Source organism: Siniperca chuatsi, linkage group LG21 (assembly GCF_020085105.1).
Source record: "Siniperca chuatsi isolate FFG_IHB_CAS linkage group LG21, ASM2008510v1, whole genome shotgun sequence".
NCBI lineage: Eukaryota > Metazoa > Chordata > Actinopteri > Centrarchiformes > Sinipercidae > Siniperca > Siniperca chuatsi.
This window is the reverse complement of record NC_058062.1, coordinates 18058779-18077378: the sequence shown is the minus strand read 5'-3', so window position 1 is coordinate 18077378 and position 18600 is coordinate 18058779. Positions and strand designations below refer to the sequence as shown.

The 18600-nt window shown below is 42.7% G+C and overlaps 2 protein-coding genes across 9 annotated transcripts; one reads left to right on the top strand and one right to left on the bottom strand.

Annotated features, from left to right (window-relative positions):
• Positions 1-1065: 1065 nt before the first annotated feature.
• On the bottom strand, positions 1066-8419 carry LOC122869447. 6 transcript variants are annotated; one of them, XR_006376319.1, is made up of 2 exons: positions 5354-6883; positions 1066-1133 (listed from the first exon to the last, which is right to left on the bottom strand). XR_006376319.1 is itself a non-coding variant. In XM_044182481.1 (2 exons), exon 2 carries the CDS (start codon positions 6334-6336, stop codon positions 5419-5421), a length of 918 nt encoding a protein of 305 aa, XP_044038416.1. In that variant the 5' UTR covers position 6337; positions 7992-8419; the 3' UTR covers positions 2189-5418. The 6 variants fall into 6 exon arrangements, 3 of the variants coding, with proteins under 3 accessions (XP_044038416.1, XP_044038413.1, XP_044038414.1); XR_006376317.1 differs by having other exon boundaries at positions 1078-1133; positions 3690-6883; XR_006376318.1 differs by lacking the exon at positions 1066-1133 and adding an exon at positions 2189-3994 and having other exon boundaries at positions 4157-6883.
• Positions 8420-8498: 79 nt separating this feature from the next.
• txn2 (thioredoxin 2) lies at positions 8499-13714 on the top strand. 3 transcript variants are annotated; one of them, XM_044182483.1, is made up of 4 exons: positions 8499-8649; positions 10005-10282; positions 12462-12585; positions 12810-13714. In XM_044182483.1, exons 2-4 carry the CDS (start codon positions 10005-10007, stop codon positions 12924-12926), a joined length of 519 nt encoding a protein of 172 aa, XP_044038418.1. In that variant the 5' UTR covers positions 8499-8649; the 3' UTR covers positions 12927-13714. The 3 variants fall into 3 exon arrangements, with proteins under 3 accessions (XP_044038418.1, XP_044038419.1, XP_044038417.1); XM_044182484.1 differs by lacking the exon at positions 8499-8649 and adding an exon at positions 8851-8943; XM_044182482.1 differs by lacking the exon at positions 8499-8649 and having other exon boundaries at positions 9975-10282.
• Positions 13715-18600: the final 4886 nt, after the last annotated feature.

Below are 18600 nucleotides of genomic sequence, written 5' to 3'. Positions count from 1 at the left end.
AACTTTTGTTAAAAATCTTTTAAACTTGTTTTTCCATTTGCAGTTTCCAGTTGTTGATTTATATAAGGTGAACCAAAATAACATACTTGTACAACAAGACTGAGAGTCTACAGCCATACTTGCAGCTCTGTATGAGTTTCCATTTGTGCCAAAATTATGTCACATGTGCACTGTCTATGTCGGCTGAACATGTGACAAAACATTTGTCTGTGTGAGTTCAACCTTAAACTGTCGTCTGACAGAAGTACAGTTTGAGGCACAAATGGAGCCCTTTGGCACAAATGGAACCTCTTGTTTAGCGTGCTAGCATGCTAACATTTGTTAATTAGCATTATACGCAGAGTATAGCCGATGCTGATGGGAGTGTGATTGGTTTTGCAGCTATTTGGTCACAAACCTAGAACGTGTGAAAAAGCAATTACATCTGTACCAAATTTCATGGCAATCCATCATATTGTTGTTGAAGCATTTAATTCAAAACCACAAACGTGAAAGATGCCGGTGGCACTAGAGGTAAAGTCAGGGGATCACCAAAGTCAGCAGCACACATCCTCCGGGAATACATTTCATGGCAATCCATCCTATAGTTGTTGAGATATTTCAGTCTTGACCAAAGTGGTGGACCGACAGACCGACTGACGGCAATGCCATCATAGAGTGAGGCTGTTAGCATGGCTGAAAAGAGCAAGGAGATATGTAATTTTCTGGCCACCTAGATAGGAAATACAGTTGCAACTTGAGAAACGGGTAAAAGGTTTTTTTATTGTGCAAAGGACTAAATATTTTTTTCATCCAGATGGTTAGAAGACTCTTTGAGGATTCTGGAAACACCTTCAGAATAGCTGTAAGTGTTGTGAAATGATCTTTTGGTGTGTTTTTTTTAAGACCTAAAGATTGCTGGGTATCTATTTTTCAGAAAAACGTATGCTGTGCATGTAATGGTATTACTTGAAGCACAAACTGTGGCTAATACACACCATCATACATATAGTTATACTGCATATAGCATGTGATCACACACACACACACACAGAGGCTTACACAGAGAGCAAAATGATGTATTCACCAAACTTCCATCCTCTTCCCGCCCAATCCGTCTCTCTCTGTCAGAGCGGGGAGGTGATGTAACAGGCCTGTGTAAACAAGACGTAGAGAGAAAATGAAGCAAGGAAAACCATTGGATTCTCTGAAGCTTGTATGTTTGTGTTTGTTTGCAGCCGCCCTCACAACAAACACTCATACAGAGAAAGAAATATGTTTTTGTTGTATTCATATTTAAGTTCCATCGACTCATCAAAGAATTTGTCCTTTCCATTTTGGTCTCGGCGGCTTCCATCCTAGACATAATAAACAAACATGCAGAATTTCCAACACACTAAAGTAGAGGCATTCATTAGCTCTTGGGGATACTAGACACTGTTACTGGGAACTTGCCCCGCGCAGTGAACTTTACATTCTGAGCTGACGGCGAGCGTCAACTCGTAATGGTTAAAGTGACACAAGTCTGCTTTAAGAGTTCACTGGAAAACCTCCCTGTCACTACTATTAAAAAGTCAAAGGAATGGTTGGAGGCGCAGGAGGAGGGAGAAGGTAACAAGTCTTTGGAAATGAAAGACAGAGAGAGAGAGAGAGGTGTGAGGCAGATACATGGAGCCAGGGGAATATTAGGCAGTGGAGGGGGGGGGAGAAAGGATAGTAGAGTGAGGTCAGTGAAACAAAAGCAGCTCACTTTTCACGTGTGCTTCTTTGCCACAAAGAGCACAACATCAAGCAGAAAGGTGGTGGTTTTAACGAAAGGAAAGCTTCTGGGAGAGAGCTTGTGTTTATACATGAGGGGAATGGAAGTGGGGAGAGGCAGACAGGTGTGGAGTGTTTGTTTAGGAGAGCTCCTGCCACACCTGCTGCGACACTCCTCTAGCTCTTTATATGGTACAGCCTGCAAACACACACGTAATTATGAATACGTACACACACACACACACACACACACACACACACAGACGAGCACTTTTCTTTTTCAGCCAGGTTTTAAGATCTTTGTCATGATACTGGATTGACGTCATTTCAGGAAATCAAAGCTGCAAATGTAATTCCAACCAATCATTTTTTAATAATATCTTTAGCTGCAAAGCTTTATTATACTCCCTCCTCTGTCCACTCTACAAAATATCACTCTGGACTCTGGATGCAAGGGGACAGATGTCTTTATTATACAAACACTTTGTAAGCGAAGTAAGTTTTCGGGGGGGTCACAAAAGGGGGAGGGTATTGTACTTTTTCTTAGTCTGACTTTTTAGGGAGAGCAGGGGAGGGTCTTTTATTTTATTCTCGTCCTAAAGTGAAATTGTATGGGTGCCATATGGTTAGGGCGCATACCCCATAACCGCAACATCCTTACCTTTGTCTGATGTATTTTATGTTCTTTTGCCACTATTGTTGTTATTATTATGGTTTTTATTCTCTTTTTCTTTATGTGTCTTGTTGTTGTCTGTACTTGTGCCTTAACAACTCTGTCCTTTCTGAAAATGGCAATAAAATGTGTTTTAAAAAAAGAAGACAACCACTTTGGCAAAGTGAAGGAAATTTGTTCTGTTGTCACGAGTAACAAAGCACATAGGCCTATATTATTACCATCATTTTTAAAAATGTTCTCTGTGTGTGAGTGTGTGTGTGTGTGTGTGTGTGTGTGTGTGTGTGTGAGTGTGTGTGTGCAGCACGGACAGACATAAGGTGACTGAATGAAAAAGAAAGACGCAGAGTGCACAGCCTGTTCCAAAACAGAAGAAAGGCGAAAGAAAAACAAGCAAAGGGAGAGAGGTTAGGAGAGTGCCAGTAAGAAAGGATGAGAGGAGGGGGGCAAGGAATTTAAGTCGCAAAAGTTATTTTTAAACCAAGAACAGGAACTCTACTGTTGACTTCCCAAACACTGAAACATAGATCGGAGTAAGAGTAGAGCTGGGAAAAGGCTGACAGGGAGGGTGCACACACACACACACACACACACACACACACACATACACCAAAACTCATATAGCTGTCAGGTGTGTCATTCCATACACGTGTCTACCTCCAAACACATTCCTGTCAATATTTGCTATATTTCATGCTCGCATGTGGCCGCATACTCATCGTAATCTAAATACAGTATGTAGCTCTGTGTTTTAAGATATTCATGCAGTAAAACCTTCAGGGACAGATGAGAAAGGCATTCATTTGAACTATTTGTACAATTCCTGTTTTCCCATATATCTCTCTTTTTATATATAGATATATAGAGATATATATATTGAATTTGGCCTAATTGACTATAATCAAGACATGGTGCACATAAGGAACAGACTGTCAGAGAATCCCAATTACAGGCCAGTGGTAAGCACAGACAGAAAGAGAAGAGTCACAACTTTTAAAAAAAGATGACCAGAAAAAGGACATGTGAGGAGACTGAAAGATCACAGTGGATACAGTTTCACACTAATTGAAATAAATACAAGGTCATCAACTGTAATCATCCTCTTGGCGCAATCTGCTCAACAACAGACGTTATACTGTGTGCTTTTCCTCCGGGTATGCCACCAGGCTGTTATTATTAAATAAAGACGTCTGGGTTTATGGGGAGTGAGCTGGGACAACAAAACTCACACACACAAAGGAGGGGTGGGGGGGGTTCTGTGTACTCAAAGATGACACACCCTGCCATTCATGTGTGCTTTGTGAGGGGCTGTTATGAAACCTCGGCTTCATCAATGGCTTTTGTATTCCCAACTGCAGGCTTGTGCAGTCAGGATGGAAGAGAGTGGGAATAAACAGCCGCAGGAGGAGAACAATCAGGTGCAGCAGTTCCAACGATCCTAAGAAGTCGTTATCTGTGAGGTTGACACTCAGTAGAGTTTGCTCTGCGTCACAGAGTATCATTTCCTCTTGACCTTTAGCCTGGGTCAGCGCCTTCTGTGATGAGCGAGGTCAGCCGTGGCACGCAATCCGGGCCCTGGCGCTCCTGAAGGGGTCAAAGGAAACTGGGTCACCTGTACCTGTACCTGTCAGTGGATATGCGTCTTACTGATGCTGCCCACCCCACTAACCACCCAAGGCAAGGTCACACCCTCCCTTCTGGACCACCACCCCCACCCCCACCCTCTGCGTCTTCGCCTCCCCTCACCTCCAAGGTGTCACAGAGAGCACCCTTGTTCAAGGCCTCTCCTCCTTTCCACCGAGACCCCTCAAAAATCCCAGATATCCCTGCAATTTCCGGTGCAATGTTTATTTGGCGGAAAGTGGGCTGGGGGGGCGAGCTGTCTTGAAAAAAGAGCCTCACTCACAAACAGTTTGGGCTGCGTTTGAGGGTAAACATGTGCAGGAGGGATATGCGAGGCGAGCGGTAAGAAGGACTGAGGCTCGTGTGTTCTGGTCCTGACACACAGATCCCACCTCAGCAGGGACACAGAGCACCGCTCTGTTCGGGCCCCAACGACCACACTCTAATAAACATCCCCCCACCACCTCCTGTCTGTTCCATGGACAGCGCCCTCTGCTGGACAAATGAGCACAAGACACAGAAAAACAGGGTAGAACAAAAATACCAGGAGCCTGAAATCAACATCTCTCTCAGCGCTGTAAAAACTGAACAACTGGGACTAGTTAAGGAATTTCATCCACCATAGTCCATACAGGGGACAGATGCAATACCATGAACACGTCTAGAACAGTGGTTCCCAACCTTTTTTGTCTAATGGAACCCACAGTAACCCTTCATCAGCACCACCCGTCATGTTCCGAATGTGTGTCATTTTGAATTGATTTTAAACTGGATGTTATTAAACTATTAATTATATCAAATTACAATATTTTTTCATAGAAATGAACTGTCAATATTTAGATCTGTTTGGTCAAGTTTGCATTCGTGCTACTAGCACCTGGAGTGGCAGAATGTGGACATGTCAACCATGTACCAACTACTTATAGCTAACTCCTTCATCTGTCTCTCTATTACTTTCAGCCATTTTTTAACCATTTATCCATTTACTTTTAGCTAATTCTTTAGACTTCTCTGCTCACTTGCTCAACTATAGTTTTCATGCCCTCTCAATTGCAACAGGTGGTGTTCAAGTGTTACAGCTGACTCAGTATGTCCATATATGATTTTAAATCAAATCATAATTTGTATTTTTTTTCCCCAAACATGTGACCTCTGGGGAACAAGTACCCCTGGCTGGGTGAATCACTGCTCTACAGCATAACGCAAGGTGTTTATGTTATTTGTCCCCCTTGTATGGAATATGTTAGGAGTAAAAAAAAAAAACACGACATAATAATAATGCAAACAGATGCAACAGCTCTACCAGCTACTCAACACGACCTTAACATCTTCACAGAGGTCAGTGTGTTGCAGTGGTCTCCCTTCTTTGGTCGGCCAGCAGCCTCTCACTTCCTCCGTGATGAGAGTGGCTGCAGCAGCGGTACAGGCAGGGAGGGGATGGGGGCGTCTGGGTAGGTGCAGGCTGAGGGCGGGGGCGACTTTTCAGGCAGGAGGAGGAGGGACACATGCAGGAGGGAGTCCGACTGACAGATGGGAGGTAGGAAGTGGGGGCGTCTGTCTCTCCTGTGGCTTGCCGCTGTGTCTTGCTGTCCGTGGCCCGTCACCCCCCTGCATCTGGACACAAATCGCCGCTGCTTTGTAGTGACGGAGTCCTTCTCATTGCTGTCTGCAATGGCCAGACTTTGTAACCACTCACAGAGCCTGGCACCTTCTCTCTCTTTGTCAGTGAGGGATGCCACTACATATTTCTGTTTCCCGGCGCAGTCCACCTTATAGCTCCTCTTTCTCCTCTTTTGCTGCCGCTTGTCTTTAATCGCAGGAGCCTCTGATGTCTGAAGCGGAGTCACCAATCTGCCCTGTCTGCCTCTGTTTCTGCCATTGGCTCCTGCAGATGGACAGAGGTGAGAAAACAGCTGTCTGTCCTGCTGCCCGCTTTGTGTCTGAGGGCATGCTGACACCACAGACCACGTGTCTGCAAAAACCCCTGACCTAAACGCAGCTCTCCTGCGTAGATCTGAGTCCATTTCAGGCTGAAGTGCATCATTGCACCCCAGTGGACACGTACTTGTATGAGCATGGTTGCCTGACTGTATGTCCGTAAAGGTGTGTGTATCCGAAGCTTCAGTGGGGTGTGTGTTTGCAGGCAGCACAGCTCCGGACCTGCAGAACATAGAGCGCAGTCGTCGGTGTGGGGGCAGGCTGGCAGAGGGCCCCGGCGGTCCGATGCTGCGGAACAGCGGAGGAGGTCGAAGACTGGATGAGGGCCTCGAAATTCCAGCTTTCCTCTCAATGCTTTTATGCATCCTGTTTAAAAAAAAGTGTTCAGATACTTTCTGTATACACATCCACAACAGTCCAAAGTGAAGGTGATCAAAAAGACCTTGCACTGAATTTATAAAAGCAATCTTCTTTACAGCCTCGCTTCTCTAGGAACTGAGAAAAAAAATAATAAAACATACAAAGGTCCAAATGGAAGTAGTTTAGTTTTTGCAGTGACAAAAGGTGGCACAAAGACAAAGTAAAGCATGCATATATCAAGCCATACAAAACCGACCGGTTGTTGTGCCAAATGACCGTGCCTCTGAGCAGAAAGGACTCAAAGAACCAAGGCTTCTCCTCCGCACTCCTGTGTTCATCATCTGGTCCTGGACATGGTTTACCACAATGATTTTATGCTTCAGTAATCCTCTCTCTCGTCAGATGGTTCATCTGTGGTCCTGTCTGTCCGGTGTTGTTCAGTCTTTTTGACTTTTTCCACTGAGCCTTAGATGACACCCATCTCAAACAACCCACCCACCTTCTCTCTCTTTCATCCCGTTGCCCTCTGGGACATGAAAGGCAGTCCATCGACTCTTCCATCTCAATAAATTATGAATTAATCGTGAGCAGAGAGCAGATATGCTATTCATTTCACTGGGGTGTGTGTGTGTGTGTGTGTGTGTGGGGTATGCTATATCTTTGTCTATATCTCATTTGAGGGGATTGCAGAAACGAAATATTCATAGTTCATTTGTGAGCTTCAGAGGTGCTTATAGGCGCGTGTGTATATACACTTAGTTATTTTAGTCCAGTGGGGTCAGGCCTCTCCGCAGGATAAATCTGGGAGGTCTTGAGAAAATAAGAAAAAAAGTTCTGCAACACAAATTTGTATTCATTATTTGGACTTCTCTCTAATCTCTGTTTTTTTTTTTTTTTTTGAAATATTGGAGACTTCTACCTCTTTAGCCCTTGAACAGTTATTTAAATGAAACCATTTGAGAAGCTGAAAAGGGAAATCTCTCTTTGGTGAAACTGCTGACAACTCATAGACATCTGAAACTAAAGTTTGGTGGAAGATTGGGTAATGCTGCATTTTATAAATCAGCTGTGATTTATTTCAAAATGATCATAATATTGTGGGGAAAAGAGTATTGTCAGGAGCATACTGTAGGCCTATAGCCTACATGTTACTGTGTATATAGGAAGCCGACTTGGGTTACAGCATTGTAGGCTACTCACAGGGAACTTCAGAAGCCTGAGGTGTCAGCCTACAGGTTTATGTGGCCTGACACTGTCTTTGCACAGAGTGCTGTTCATTGTTGTTATGGAGTACAGGAAGTAGAAAAGTTTATTTATGATGAGGTTTCTACAGTATATACAGCTAGAGTGCCATTGTACAATATCAAAATTGAAATATGATACAAAAAGATATGGATTATTTAATAATAATAACAATAAACCAAATAATAAACTCAGCATGGCTCTTCTAATTGTAAACTAACTTCAAACAATTTCAACTTGTATCCAAAACTGAGCAGGCCGATTGCAAAACCCACAGGCAAACGTCTGTTTGTCTGTATAAAACAGCTTCTATAGCATCTCTGAACAGCATTATTGAAGACAGTCTCAGCTGCCACTCACTTGTGACCTCTCAAGGATGGTCAGGCTCATGTTAGAATAGGTAGTTAAAAATACTTACAGTATAAGTACTCTTTAAGTTCCTCCCAAACGCCAGATTATTGCGAACTTCACATCTTGTTCCGTTGTTCCAAATTGTATGTAATCAGTACGTACTGCACTGGTACAGTGTTAGTAGCCTGCAAATAATTACACTGCAAATTGGGAAGAATTACACTACCCTACCGTACATTACCCTATATTGTATTTTATCAAGATTATCGTATGTTTTTTTTAATGTAAAACCCAATTAAAATAAAGTCTGCAAAGTGACTAGTGACCATATCTGTCAGATTGGCCTATACCCTATAAAACTACAATATTTCACTCTGAAGTAAAAGTATGAAGTATGTAAATTGAAATTCTCAAGTAAAGTAGCTCAAAAGTATACTTATACAGTACTTGAGTAAATGTACTCAGTCACTTTTCACCACTGACAATAGGTACTGCAGAAACAACACGTCTGAATTGTTTTCAAGGATGAATTTCCCCCTTTTGCATCGCTTTTAGTAAACGGACCGTCCTGCGCTTCCCAGCCTGGCCGGGCGGTGGCGCTACTCACGGGACTGCGGCCATGAGAGGCGATAAAAAAGCTTCTCGGTCCGTTTTAATCTGCGGCACCAAAGCGGAAGCACCTCATTGGTCCGAAAGGCCAAGATCAACGCTAGCTAAGTAGCAAGGTAAACACTAGATATGCTCGGTATTGTTTTAATTCATCTGTGCAGCGCGTGATATTTGGGAACATGTTGCCAAACTGTCCGGTTTGAGTGTCTGTGTGTTTCACAACGAGAGCAGGCGACGGCGGGTAAGGTTAGGAGGAGGAGGAGGAGGAGGAGGACGAAGAGGGCAAAGTCATACGTAACGTAGGTTAACGTTAATGGAGGAAACCATAGACTGTATATAATGGAGGAAACGAGCCGCCGGTAGATACGCAGCAAACATAAGAAGCCGTGAAGACACCTCCGACCAAGTTGGTGGGGAATGGATTAACCTAGTTGTTATTAAAGAAATATTCTTAAAGAAAAATTTTAATTGTTTAAGGTCGGTTGTGTCGTCAGCTTCGTTGTGTGAGTGTGTTAACAGCAGAGCAACGTGGCTGTGTTGAGAGAGGATCTGTTAATGAGAAATACTCGTTTGTTAATGATGTTAACCTAATTTAACTGAACTTCTAAAGACTGGCAGTAGACAGGTTTACCAGCCTAACTAATAACTGAAATACTAGCTAATAGTTGCTTAGTGTTTGATAGAGTAAACTACCTCATCAGTCACAGAAACGTCCTAAATCAACATTACAAAACGAATGCTTGACAGTGCAGGTAAACTATTTAAGTGATAAATACAGCTCCTGTAACAGATGCTAATGTTTCTTCTGTAAGCCAGCTCTGGGAGGTGAGCTACAAAATGATTTTAATGGCCAAACAGTGATAACATCTCAGTAAGGGCAGCAACTAAAAGTAACTTTCATTGGAGTTGAAACATTAGTCGATTCGTCGACACAGAATATTAATCTGCAACAAGTTTGATCATCGATTAATCACTTGGCTTTTTATCAATTAATTACTTTTTTTAAGTATATACAGTATGCTAAAAAGTCATTGGTCTCGGCTTCTCAATAGAGAATATTTGCTGATCATCTTTGTCTTTTAATGATAATAAACTGAATATTTTTGGCTTTTGGACTGTTGGTCGGTCAAACATTAATTATTGAATAACTAAAGTAAGAAAATAATCAGCACATTAATCAATAATGAAAAGTTTAATTTGCAGCCCTAATTTTAATTATCAATTAATTCTGTAGGTTATTGTGTTAATTGTAAATCATACAAGAAAACACACAAACCCATGGTACGCCCTGCATGAGAGAATGGCTGTAAACATGCTGGCCTTACGTAAGTGTCCTCTCTCGTGGTACAGTAAAAGCATTGTGCAGTCCCTCTACTTTTACCTCAGCCAGTGTCAAACCGGCCTGATATCACAATGAACTCTATTAATCAACATTCTCCTTCTGTTCTTTTATCTGATGTCTTTCGCACAGATGGCTCACAGGCTGCTAGTACGTCGAATTTGGACACTCTCGGCGAAAGATATCCGCTGCCTCCCAGCATCCGCTGCCACCACCGCCTCCTCTTCTTTTTCCACCTCCCTGCAGTCTGCCACAAGCCGGGTCTCCTTCCTCTCTCCGTCACGCACTCTGCCTCGCTCCCTTCCTCACACCTCCCGCCGGGCAGTCTCCTTCAATGTTCAGGACCACGAGGACTTCACAGATAGGGTCATCAACAGCGAACTGCCCGTGCTAGTTGACTTCCATGCGCAGTGAGTACCTCAGGGAGGGATGGTTGTAGATGACTGACTGTCTGGCCTAACAGACCAACTGTATGAAGGTATAGATAAATTAAAGTGATCAAATTTCATGTGGGATTAGATCAGTTTTGTGTTTCTAAAATGTTTTCAAAAAAATTATAAAGAAATTAAGAAAAGCAAGCAACTTTTAGCATTTCAGGACAAAGAACAATATAGTATTTTGCATTTTACTTTTTACTACTAATCACTAGCATAATTAATCACATAACAATCAGAATCTACAAATTTCCTGTTGATTGAATGACTGGGTAATTGACTAACTAATGGCAGCGCTACAGTCCTGTAGATGGGGTAAAATGGTGTGGAAGTAGGTAAAATCGAGCCAACTAATGAAGCAAATAACAGCAACTTAAAAACCTATGTGGAGGTGGTTTTTAGATTTTAAAGATGACACTGATATTGCCTTTAAAATTTAATAAATGCTAAGTTTAAAATCATTCTTTCAGCTGGTCATTAGCCAGGCTGTGTTTTTACACAAGGTGAATATGCTGTAATTCTAGAAAACCAGCAATACTCAATGATGGCCAGGATTGAAGACCGCTGTGTAGCTGTTTAATCCAGGAGTACATTAAAGAATCTGTATTGACACAGATTTGTGACTGTTGTTTGGGCTTGTTTTACAGCTGCCCTGCCTCTTTAAATTACTGTAAATGTTACATAGTGTGTGTGTGTGTGTGTGTGTGTGTGTGTGTGTGTGTGTGTGTGTGTGTGTGCTGTTAAAAATAAATACACATGTACACAACTGACCGTGGGGATTCCACTCGCAAGTCGTGTGAGGATACACAGCAGCTACTGAAAGACAGCCACTGGATATGCTGCGTCCTATAGAGGGGTCTTCATCTCCCTAGCTTTTAGATTATTTGACACAATAAATTCTGTTGTTCCATGTTTTATCGGTCCTGTTTTTATAAAAAACAAAATTACCAGAGGCTCATTATTCAGTATTTCAAAATTGAAGTATAGCTACTGGCATAAAGCCCTCTTTAACCTATGGGCCTTTTTCACAGAGGACATGTTGACCTGTCGCAGCAGGATAGAGGAATGTGTTTGTACATCCTCGCTCACTCCAGCATCATTTTGAGGAGACGGCAATTACTCATGACGCACAGCATCTTACCTGTGCTAGTAACAGACAACACCTAACGCCTGATGACTGATGCTCTACATCACGGAGTGAGACTGATACAAATAACTCCAATAGACAATTAAAATGACTTAATTACTGAAAGAACCGGATGGACACGAATCTATTTTTAGTTTATGAAATGCTGCAGGTACAATAAGTCTGATTTCAGGCTCAGGGTGATAGTTTAGGACTAATAATAACCACTTAGCTGTATACAAGAACAGTTTGGACTTTTTTTTTTTTTTTGAATGAGTCAAGATGCATTTGGAATGCAAAAGAAGAAGGAAAAAAAAGCTTTTTGGCTGATGAAGAAGTAGTAGATAAAGCTTGGCTTATATGAATCATTCACGATTCGGATTATACGCACATCTCACACCACATCATTTTTTTTTTTTTTATGAATAAACATGAGTTATTCCCGTTCCCACAGAGAAATCTACGGTATTGCAATCATACTGTAGACTCGCTCCTCCGAGATTTAAGGAATTGGAACGTCGATGGGTTTCTGGGTCACAGGACGGAGGAGTGAGGACGGGGACGAAGAATAATTAGCTGAATGGAAAGCACCCCTCGTATCATGGTGTGTCACGGCTTACTGGGGCAATCGAACGGAGCCATCGTTAATGTTATTAGCAACACCTGTGCTTTGACAAGTCAAAATGTCTGCTGTGAAAAAGGCCTATTGTTTTATTGTTGAAATGTTTCTACCTGTCAGTAGTCCTTTTTGTTTTTCCTTTTTTTTTTTTGGTCTAGTACTTTATAAACCTTTACAAGTCCTGTACAAATCCATATCATAATTATTATCCAGGTTTTTGTTTATTGGTTGATTGATTATTATACCTTTTTAAAGTTAAATAGATTGTACCATGCATTTAAATCGATTTGCTCCATGTTTTAAAATCTTCAGTAGCTTACAGTCGTATACTCCTCGTTCTGGTTGTCCTCAATACTCCTGTCTTTCCGTGAATGAACACTTTGACATTGGTTCTGTTTGTGTGTTTTTAGGTGGTGTGGTCCCTGTAAGATTCTTGGGCCAAGGCTGGAGAAGGCTGTTGCAAAACAGAAAGGCCGTGTTGCCATGGCAAAAGTTGACATAGACGATCACACAGACCTGGCTATCGAATATGGGGTGAGACTTGCAGTATTTTTGTGCCGTTACTGATTTGTTTAATTTGCCGTCTAAACTTTTGTAGTTTGTAGAGAATGCCCATTGTTATCTGCTGTGAATGAAATTTTGATAAAACTTTGCTAAAGGGACACAATTTGCAGTCACAGTACTTGATGTATCGCATGTTGTTAAGTCACAATATTATTAGTCTTGTCTTTATAACCCTTAACCTGGTCTGTCTCCAGGTGTCTGCCGTTCCGACAGTAATCGCCATACGGGGAGGTGACGTCGTCGACCATTTTGTGGGGATCAAAGATGATGATGCGCTGGACTCGTTTGTCAGCAAAGTCATTGGACAATAAACCAGCTTTCCCCGCCCTGCCATTCACTACCGTTACGGCGCTGTTTTGTTTGATTCTGGTACGGTCGGCTGCCCTTAGCCACCATTTTGAGCCTGTTTAGTAACAGCCAGAAAATAAACAAAACCTTGCCACAATCCCAGCTGGCAAACTCTCAAAGGCTCACACCCATCCCAAGACACACTGCTTCAGCTTTGCATTATTGCTTCTGTCTCTGTCTCCCTCTGTTTCCTTTGTCTTGTGATGGGTGTGTGCCTCCGTCAACGTTTTAGTTCTTGCCCTGCTCCATTTTGCAGCGGTTCAGTTTCTCCTCTATAATGTGACGGCTCCATGGCTCTATTCTTACTACTAGAGCAGCTGAGCTGGTGTGTAATAGTTTGCGGTAAAAGTCTGTAGAATTGAAAATACACAGCTGTACTGCACTTATATTGTATAACATGAGGGATGAACAATTCTAGTTTTAGTGGTGGAAAGGATTTAACTTAAAACCTGACAATACTGAATGAGGTTTGTGATACTGTTATGTGTAGTTCCTGCTTTTGTCCACACGAGGGTGGCGTTTCTCTAACATCGCAAAGCCTCACATGGTCATTGTACACCATTATGCCTAATAATATGAGAAAGGAAGATGTGTGTGTGTGTGTGTGTATGGTACTGTGTGTGAGTGTGTGTGTCTCTGACTGTGAAAGTCAAGCAGGAATTGCAAATATGAGTTTAATTTAGTTTATTACTGAAATGAACTCTATGTACCGGAAACACGACCAACTGAAGTAATAAAGGAGTCAAAAGATGTTCTGTATTTGAATTGTGTTTTTGTCTGTGGTTGGAAACAAAAGACACGGGTTATAGCTTTATTGTCCAGTAACACTGATGCAATATTTAAGTTATGCACTTTCCCTGTGCTGGTTTTTTTTGACAGCGCTGGAAGGATGCAGAAATGGGCTGCTGGTGGGATGTTGGCGAGGCTGTAGGAGTTTAAGGGGAGGAAAAGTTTTTAAGTCTAAAACACTGTTAGAATGATGAGCTTGAAATGTTTTAATTTCTGTAATAACGTGTAGGGTTGTGTGTCCCCCATCTCTTGCCTTCTGCCTGAGCATGTAGGTGTTATTCATGCTGTCACAACCTTGTCATCAGTGTAACCGAAACGCCTTCTCATCGCCCTCCACTTATGGTTGCCCTTTTAAATTACCTCCCTTCTGTCATCCTCCAAAATTAACAGCGTCTGCCTTCTTTCTCTCTAATCTTGACTTTATGTCTTGTGTTTTGCACCTGACCAGAAATTCTCCACCAGAGCACCTTTTCTCTCCTCCATCAGAGTCGGTGTCAACATACGCTGTAGCCAGACAGACTCTGATCCTCCAGCACACAGTTGGCTGCCCCATTCAACCTCTCATTTTCAGTTTCATCTGCCTGTCTCTCGCCAGTCCGAATGCGTGTGATTCCAGCCCTTTGAATGGTGTGAACATCACACCAGCGCAGTGTGGGGCCTCAGACCCCCACTGTACTGTAGATTTCTGACTTCTAGGGCTGTCTGCTTGTTTGGAAGTTGCTATGGTTGTCAGTCAATTTTATTTATATAGCCCAATATCACAAATTTGCCTCAAGGGGCTTCACAAACTGTACAGCATATGACACCCTCCGTCCTTAGACTCTCGTTTCGAATGGGAAAAGTCCACAAAAAAAACTTTTTTAAAGGGGGGGGGGTGGAAGAAACCTCAGGAAGAGCAACAGAGGAGGGTCCCTCTCCCAGGTTGGACAGACATGCAATATTTGTTGTGTGTAAGGAATAGACCAACATAATAAAATTACAGCATGGACAATCATGATGACAAAGTTCTGAACAGAAAGGATCCAAGAGGACATCGATAGGACCTGAGCCAAACAAACTCCTCTCCACCATGTAGACCTGATTGTAAAAGCATCTAATTGTAAAAGTGAAAGTAATAAATTGGTGTGTTATCACTTGATATTATAAATAATTAATGAATGTGTGTGTGGGTGGGTGGGTGGGGGGGTGTTAGGATTAAGGCAAGTAAATGAGGCTGAAGGAGACAGGAGAGCACCTGCAGTCAGAGTCCCTCCAGTCATCATGTCATCATATCCTAACCACTCACTAACCGAAACACATTCCCAGCCCTGCCTGCCTTCCCATCCTGGCATGTCATTACAGAGCCCACAGCTGACAGAGGGCCTCCAGACTGCTTATTAAGTGCACATCATTTGACATGTTCCATCTGCACTTTCAGTGGTCCTGGCTCGGATTAGATCATCGCAGATGATGGTGTACTCATGCAGAGCTGCTCAGTAGCAAGCAACCAGAGGCAGAGACCCGGGGCTTTTTGAATAGGGGGAATTCCACTAGCATTACATAAGCAGGTGTACTAACGCAATTGTTGTGTGCTGGATGAAAGACATTCCTGCATAGTTTTGAGATGTCTGGGACTGCATGACAGCACCTTTTGTTAATGATCTGCCATTTTAACCACTTTCTGCCTGTTCTGTCTGCTTCTCAGCAGTAATAAGTGACTGATCTCTAGGCCTCAGGATTCACACGTGAACACTGCCCCCACACACACACACACAGTCACCCATGTTGTCTGCTCATCCTCTTTGTCTGCCTTCAGACAGAGGAAAAAAGTGACTGAATAGATGACGACAAGCTCCAAAGGTTCAAGAACAGCACGTAACCCTACACCTCTTCCGCCAAAAACAATAGACCACACCTCCATCCTCACTCCCGCTGTCTCTCTCTCTTACTCAACCACTCTTGTGACCATATAAGGCAAAAAAAGACAGGGGAGGCCAGCAGCTGCTGAACAAACCGGCTGAGAGGCAAAGTTGCAGATTTCTCCTAGTGTCCCAGTTTGCCCGCCTTTCCCTGAGCCTGAAACTGTTAAAGGTTAATGTTTGCTGTGTGTTTGTTTAAAATGAAGTTGCCTGTCACTGATCCAAATGCTTTTGCTGTATGTGTGTGTTTGTGTGTGTGTGTAGGAAGTGCATGATTGAGTGTTGAAACTTGTGTGTGTGTGTGTGTGTGGGAGAGCGAGCGACTCTGTAACAACACCCAGATCTGGCACGGCCTGAGAGCATTCTGTGTTTATAGTAAATACATAGCTGTATTTATATTTGAAACACATGCTGCCCTCCATCTTGTTAGGTCTCCTTTCTTTTCCAGAAAAATACCAACCCGAGACAGACAAAGCAACCACTGTTGCTGTTTATATCACTCCATCTTTTTTCCCATGCAACATACACATGGCTTACAATACCATATTAACTCTGTGTGCATTAGAGATGTTGTCAAATCAGTACCGTTGATAAATGAGCAGAGAGACGTCTTGACAAAAGAGGGAAAGCTTTGAGTATTTTCCCTTTACTCCACATTCCTGCGTTTTGTGAGTCAACATGTGTCTTATCACTCCTTCCTGTGTACAAATTACAAAGGAAAGGAGGAGGATGGGGGTGCTGAGGGCGAGACGAAGGGACAGAAGACAGAATAAATAACCAGTCACTGCCATAATCCCATTATTGCATTAACTTAAAAGCTGGAAGTGGTCTTAATTATTCTTTGTGGTTCTGGTCTTTTAGGTACACACAAACAAACACTTTGCTTTATCACGTCAAGAGGCTGTGTGAACTGAAGCATGTTGCGTAAATAGTCTTGGCTGGGGTTTTGTACATGACTGGGGAATGATGTTGAACCAAACACATGGGTTGGTTGCTGGAATGAACTTCAGTGTGTTTGCGCTGGGCTCACATTCGAGCGTGTGTGGTGAATTTTCTCTCTGTGTATGTCAGGTAGGAGGATCTGGGTCAGACACGAGCATTAAACAACCTATTCACTCTGAAGTTTGACACAGATCTGAGCTCCTGGATGTTTACATGCATATGTGTCATGTCAAGATTGCACGGACACACACACACACACACACGCATTCTCACCAAGAAGCTCGAGCATGAACGCACACACACATGAATTCACACAAGTAATTACACAGCAAGAGCGGTCAGTGAGTTAACATGCTGTCACTGAATGGGTCCCTTTCTTTCTGACTGAACCATATAATGGCTTTACACACCCTGAATTACAGACACACCCTGCTGCTATTACAACCAACTGAAGGCAAAAGAGAGAGAGACTAGGTCACAGTGAAAAGGAGAGCGGGAGGCATCGAGAGGGAGGGAGATAGTGAGGTCAGAAGTGTCCATATTTGGTAATTCATGCCTGCGTTTAAATCCTACATTTCTTTCTGCCCAGTTCTGTTTGTTTTGTGTCTTATTCCATTGCTGGGTCATTTTTGTACTTTTTCGGCAAGGTTTTTTACAGCATGTTGAAATTTGCTTTGAATTCAAATTTGTTTGTTTTAATTTTTCACCGTAACAAGTCCCTCTCTCTTTTACTCCCCCCTCCTCCTCCTCCTCCTCTGGGCCCCTCTCCTCTCTCGGCATCTGGTCCCGCTCAAGTACTGGGTGACAGGGTGACCTCTGACCTCTCTGCTGAAATTTCAGATATTTCCCATCGAGGGAGCGAGTGTGAGGTTTATTGAATTTTCCAGGCAGGCACGCTGAATGTTCAGTGTTTTGCTCTACATACATGTGATGCCCAGCTGCTAAACGTATAGGAAAACACACAGACGCATTCTTTTCACATAGCGAACATAAATCACACACTGAACAGAAAATGTGATTTTTGTCAGAGGATGTCAGCCATGCCTGAGCCTCTGTTATGATGTGACTTCTTGGGGTGAATCTGCATAAGGGTTGCCTTTGTGTGGTGTTCTGAATGTGTGGTTGCATAATTTGATTTCACTGTGTGCCGATGTCACCTGAAGAGGCAATGTTTGCATGAGGTCAAACAGCATCATCTGTTTCATGTTTCTGCCTCTTATCTGACATCGCCCAACTAAGTGTAGAAGGGGAGGGAATCACTGCTCTGAATTGTCTTTCCATCTCAGTTTGTGCTACCGATCAAAGCTGCTGATTTTTCAATCCATGTTTCACACTGAGAAATTGAAAACATATTTATGTTCCATTGCTAATGTCTCCCTGCTGGTTGTGGCATGTGCACTGGCTCTGTGCCTTCAGTTCCACTCGGCAAACTGGGCTCAGATCACCCACTCTGAATCCCAGGAGAGTATTTGAAGTAAACAGGTTCACATTGTACTGTTCCATTCTTCTGTGTAGACTTTGGCAATGGCACCGCAGAACTTTCATCTCAACAACCATCATTTCACTCATCCCTATTTGTTCAGTTTTCTTGCACCGTCCCGCCAACCGCCTTCCCCTTTCCTACCAGTGCCACGCTCCTCTCTTTTTATTTCTTATTTTCTACATCCAGTTAACTATTTTCCAGATATCTGCTGCTTTATATTATGTCTTCTCTATTGCTTACACTTTACAAGAACAAGTCAGGCCTTTGTGAAGAGCAGAAGAAAACAAATGTCAGGACTTAGATCATCACCTGCAGCGGTTCCCATGTCTTGTTAACATGTCTGGTCACGAATGTAGGCTTACCCGTTGAGTGATAGGAACCTGCCAGAGTAAATCACATAACTGTACTGCACTTCATATCTTGTTAGATCTCTTGATCTAATCCTTTATTGTAGAGACGCACAGGTGCATTTCTATAAATGCTAAAGATCAATGCAGAATTCAAGTACACGAGCACTGACATAAC